Source organism: Aplysia californica, unplaced genomic scaffold, assembly GCF_000002075.1.
Source record: "Aplysia californica isolate F4 #8 unplaced genomic scaffold, AplCal3.0 scaffold01615, whole genome shotgun sequence".
Classification (NCBI taxonomy): Eukaryota; Metazoa; Mollusca; class Gastropoda; order Aplysiida; family Aplysiidae; genus Aplysia; species Aplysia californica.
Window position 1 is genome coordinate 1 of NW_004798885.1, and position 5,066 is coordinate 5,066.

At 47.3% G+C, this 5,066-nt stretch overlaps 1 protein-coding gene across 1 annotated transcript in view; it reads left to right on the plus strand.

Annotated features, from left to right (window-relative positions):
* Nucleotides 1-849: 849 nt before the first annotated feature.
* Nucleotides 850-5,066, plus strand: part of LOC101849749 (jhy protein homolog) — a gene marked incomplete at its 5' end in the record, with an annotated part of 7,169 nt that continues 2,952 nt past the window's right edge. Inside the window, 3 exon segments of the mRNA XM_005113098.2 lie at nt 850-1,038; nt 1,773-1,931; nt 3,572-3,706. Of these exon segments, the coding sequence (XP_005113155.2) occupies nt 961-1,038; nt 1,773-1,931; nt 3,572-3,706 (372 nt within the window).

Genomic DNA, 5,066 nt, shown 5'->3' on the forward strand with positions numbered 1-5,066 from the left:
AAGTTACAACGTCCGTTCTTTTTTGAGTCTCAAGAGCAGAAATGCGTGCTTTGGGTGCACTAAGTGAGAATTACCATAAATACAAGGATGCACGTTAAATTGTACGTTGAAAAGTACCAAAAATTAAGTCGGCCCAGACAGAGCGGCGACAGGGAGCTGACCCCCGTGACCCCGACGTGATAAGGCGCCCGGCGGGGAACCCCCCGCGGCGACTAAAATTCCACTGCCGGTGCGCCGTGGAAAGAATTATGGTCCTTTAGTGTGCTGTATCTGTCTATCTATCTGTCTGTCTGTCTGTCTGTCTGTCTGTCTGTCTGTGGGTGGTTGGCGGGCGCTCTGATGTGGTTTGCTCCTTCTTTCCTATCAAACATCTATCGTCCTTATCTCCCCCTCCTTCTTTTTTATGTTTCTTACTCTCTTGTAACACCTCTAATTTTCTGACGCTCATATGACCTTATGCAGTTGCGAGCGCCGTAAAACCTCTACTAGAACTAAAAAACTAATGTCTGTCTGTCTCTCTATTTATCCTTCATCCTTCCTCCTATCCCGCCTTCCACTTCTTCCTTCCTCCATTCTTCTAACCATCCATCCCTCCTTTCACCCCTCCACCCCTCCATCCTTCTGTCTATCCACCTTTCCCCGAGATTATCTACTTCCATCCAGTGGGTGGTTGGTGGGTGCTTTGGTGGGGTTTGCTCCTTCTTTCCTATCAAATATCTATCGTCTTTATCTCTCCTCCTTCTTTTTTATGTTTGTTACTCTCTTGTAACACCTCTAATCTTCGTCACTCATATGACCTTATTGTGTTGCAAGTGCCGTAAAACTAAACGTCCTTCCCTCCCTCCCCAGGACTACCACCCCAGCAGCGACCTTGACCGCGCCGACATCCAGTACGTCTCCCCACGTGACCGGTACTCGGCCGACGAAGCTCTCCGTGCCCTCAGCGACTCTCGCACAGACATGAACCCGTACGGGAAGGTTCCACCCATACCCCGCTCCAGCGAAGGCGAGCACCCTTCTTCTGCACCGCCCGATCAGGTGAGACGGCATTCTAATTGGTCGCTTTGAAGGACAAGCGGGCTAACCCAGATTTCGGGAGTTTCCAGAAAACTTGACCTACACCAAAAGTGGACATTGCCCTACCTATAGGAGAAGTTTGGTGTCTTTGATGGGTATATTTATTTGGTTATAGAGAAAACTCTCCTTGTCTACAAACTCTTTATCTCTGGCAAGTCGCTCCTAGCAGCTCGCGGTCGGAACCTCTCTGTGTGGGTGATTCGCTGACAGCGGCTCGGGCACATTCCTTTACCACGACTTCCACGTCAAATTACTTTTCGTCAATTGCTGAAAACAGGTATCTATATCGGGATTTCATGAATTAGATGAAGACCTATCAAAATAGGTTTGTTAATTTCGATTTTATGACCCATTTAATGACGTTTTTGTCATTTTTAGATTTAGCACCAAAAACACGTCACAGCAGCTGATATGTATTACTTAATTTGTATTTTGTTGTGGACTTGTACATGCAACAGTTTCAGCATTGTATTGTTTCTGTATTTCAATAAAAATTAATCAACTTGCTGACATAAGTGAAGTGACATAATATGTATCATTGACGAAGGATTATTCTCCCCCTCCCCCCCCCCCCACACACACAACCCACACGCATACACACACACACCCACACACACACACCCCACACACCCACACACACACACACACCCACACACACACACACTCACACACACACACTCACACACACACTACAGGGAGGAAGTTACATGGACTCGTACCTGAGAGAGAAGGCGAGACAGGGAGAGAGACCGTGGTACCGGGTGTACGGACTAAAGGACTACCGCAAGATGCAGAAGGAAGTGAGGCTGGGAACGCTGGGACCTGATCTAGATACTGTGGAGAAGAAGGAGAGGGTGAGTGCGTGTGTGTGTGTGTGTCACTGTTTGTGTGTGTGTGTTTGCTTGTGTGAGAGAGAGAGTGTGTGTGTATGTGAGAGAGAGAGAGAGGGAGAGAGTGTGTGTAGGTGTGCGTGAAAGCGGAAAAGAGATTGAGAGAGAGAGAGAGAGTGTCTGCCTCAAAATCTATCATTTGTGTCACGACTTTTTTGAAGGCCCAGTAACACCGGGGGATGTTGTTGTCTTCTCTGACTCAATGTCAGTACTCCAAGCCGTCGAGGGAGGAGGAGACTACAGAGGGGACAGGAACATGCCGTCGAGGGAGGAGGAGACTACAGAGGTGACAGGAACATGCCGTCGAGGGAGGAGGAGACTACAGAGGGGACGGGAACATTCTCAGCCTTGTAAAACAGATGGGCACTTCCTATGGCGTCTGGGTCACACTGCAGTGGGTGCCTGGCCATTCTGGAGTACCAGGGAATGAGACTGCAGACCATCTATCAAAGACTGGAGCAAGCCTGCCCCAGACAGACACAGTGGCCTCTTTACAGACCTGCAGAGGGATCATCCAAGCCAAAAGCAGAGACGAGTGGCTAAACAGATGGGCCAACGCAGAAACAGGAAGATCTCTCTTCGGGTACATGGACAAACCCAACCCTAAAGACCCATCGAATCTCTTATGTAGAGCCGATCAGACTTTGATCTTCAGAGCCCGCACAGGACACTTACACACCAACAAGCACATAAACAGAATTAACCCCATGTGGGAACCCCATTGCAGACACTGTGACTACCACGAGGAGACCGTTGAACATCTTCTCCTTCACTGCCCAAACCTGGCAGTTCTTCGACGCAGGCTCCTACACACACCTACAGACTTACAAAACCTGCTCTACTCTGGCGCTATCCAGATGACAAGGACATGTGGTTACTTGAGGGAGGCATTGTGCTGCCAAGAGCGAAATGCTCGCAGCTAAAGGGATTTGAAAACAACAAAAACAACTTGTGTCACGACGCGGTGGAATCAGGCGCTCGTCAATTTTCGGGCATATGGGGTTATTGGTATCACCTTAAAGCCTGTTCATTTGCCTTACTTTTGATAAAATAAATGTCCATCTCTGTTGTACAGAAGTCGAAATATTTCCGATGGAAGGAGGGCAGGGTCGCCTGGTTTCCGAGGTAAAGTTAGCGAGAAAATGGCCGCCACAGTTTGACGACTTCCATTGCCATCGCCTGAGAGTCCGTGGAAACTGAACATTTACTTTTTTTGTACCTTTAATCAATGTTTGTAAGAAAATCCACACAAAAATGTGTTTTTAGATGGACATAAAAAGTGTTGAGCCAAAAGAAAAGAAAGAAACCGACCGTCGGCCCAAAAAATTTCTTTGATTTCATTATTTTGATTTCACCAGGATGCCTCACTTTCCTCTAGAATTCTATGACAATCTCTATTTCTTCCGTCCCCTCCCTCCGTCCTTCCCTCCTTCCATCCCTCCTTCACTCCCCTCCCCTCCCTCCCTCCCTCCGCTCCCTCCCTCCCTCCCTCCCTCCCTCCCTCCCTCCCCTCCATCCCTCCATCCCTCCCTCCCTCCCTCCCTCCCTCCCTCCCTCCCTTCCATCCCTCCCTCCCTCACTCCCTCCCTCCCTCCCTCGGACAGAAAGAGAAGGTGAGCCGACAGAACGAGTACGCCAAACAGGTGATGGAGAAGAACAGGACGGAACTGGTCAAGAAAAAACCTCCCGCTTTTCCCAGGCCTAAGGAGGATGATGACATCATCAACAAGGCCCGAGTGGTGGGTACAGTTGTGGATGTGTGTGTGTGTGTGTGTGTGTGTGTGTGTGTGTGTGTGTGTGTGTGTGGATGATGACATCATCAACAAGGCCCGAGTGGTGGGTACAGTTGTGGATGTGTGTGTGTGTGTGTGTGTGTGTGTGTGTGTGTGTGTGTGTGGATGATGACAATACACCCCCACCAAATGTGTTGGGTACAGTTGTGGATGTGTGTGTGTGTGTGTGTGTGTGTGTGTGTGTGTGTGTGTGTGGATGATGACATCATCAACAAGGCCCGAGTGGTGGGTACAGTTGTGTGTGTGTGTGTGGGGGGATGGGGGGGGAGGGTACCCTGGTATCGTTTGCTCTTTTTTTTTCTTGTGCGAAAATTTTTTCAGAACTTTCCCGTAAAGTGCAGGAATGAAAAACGCTTGAAAAACACATACATAAGATTGAAATAAAAATGTACTTTAGTAAAGAATTTTTATAGGAAGAGATTTGTAAAGCTGACAGTAGTGATCCGTGCCTCACCAGAAGCAGCTCTGACACCACGTACAGGAATTTCTCATAGATTCTTTGGAAGGTTTTCTACATGTAGTGAAGGCAGCAAAGGCGGCGAGTCGCAGAGCGGAGCGGAAGTGGAGAAAGACAGGAAACATGATTGACGAATTAATTTTCTGAGACAGTAAGGCAATATGGAAACGACCCATACAAGCCTCAAAGAGAAATTACTTCACATCAAAAGTCAAAGATCCTGGAGCCTGCGGCACACAGCTGTGTGGACTTTGTGATGAACTGTTGGGAAATAACAAAACACAATCAGTGCCAAACAAGTGTAGACGACAAGAAATTGCCAGACACGTTCTCAAATCTCTTTTTGGAAAAACCACAGAAATGAAGAAACTGCCTTACATCGCATGTTATATCCAGTGACTTTTCGTATTTCAATGGAACGCCTCTGACCTGTGTTCAAAGTGTAACAGAGTACTAGAAAACAACGTATTTTCGAGGCACCCGAGAAACATTGGGAATTTGACCCCATGCCGAGGTGTTTCCTGACTGCCTGTAGCGATGTGATTGTGCCTACTGTTACCAAACGTAGATCTAGACACGTCCATAGCTAGATTCTTGGTCTAACCTGGTCTATTTTTAGCCCTCCTGAGAACGAAATAATCTGGATCTAGATCTAGGTCAAGTGCTTTGATTTCATTTTTTCTGCGGTTTTTCAGCACAAATCTGCTATTGTACAACATATTATCATGAGATACAACTTTATTGATCATGTAAAGTGCAATGAAGAAGCAAAAATGTACTTAAAGATGCAAATTTCCTTCCAAAATGAGTCGAATCGAGGCCAGAGTATTACTTAATGTATTCATGGGT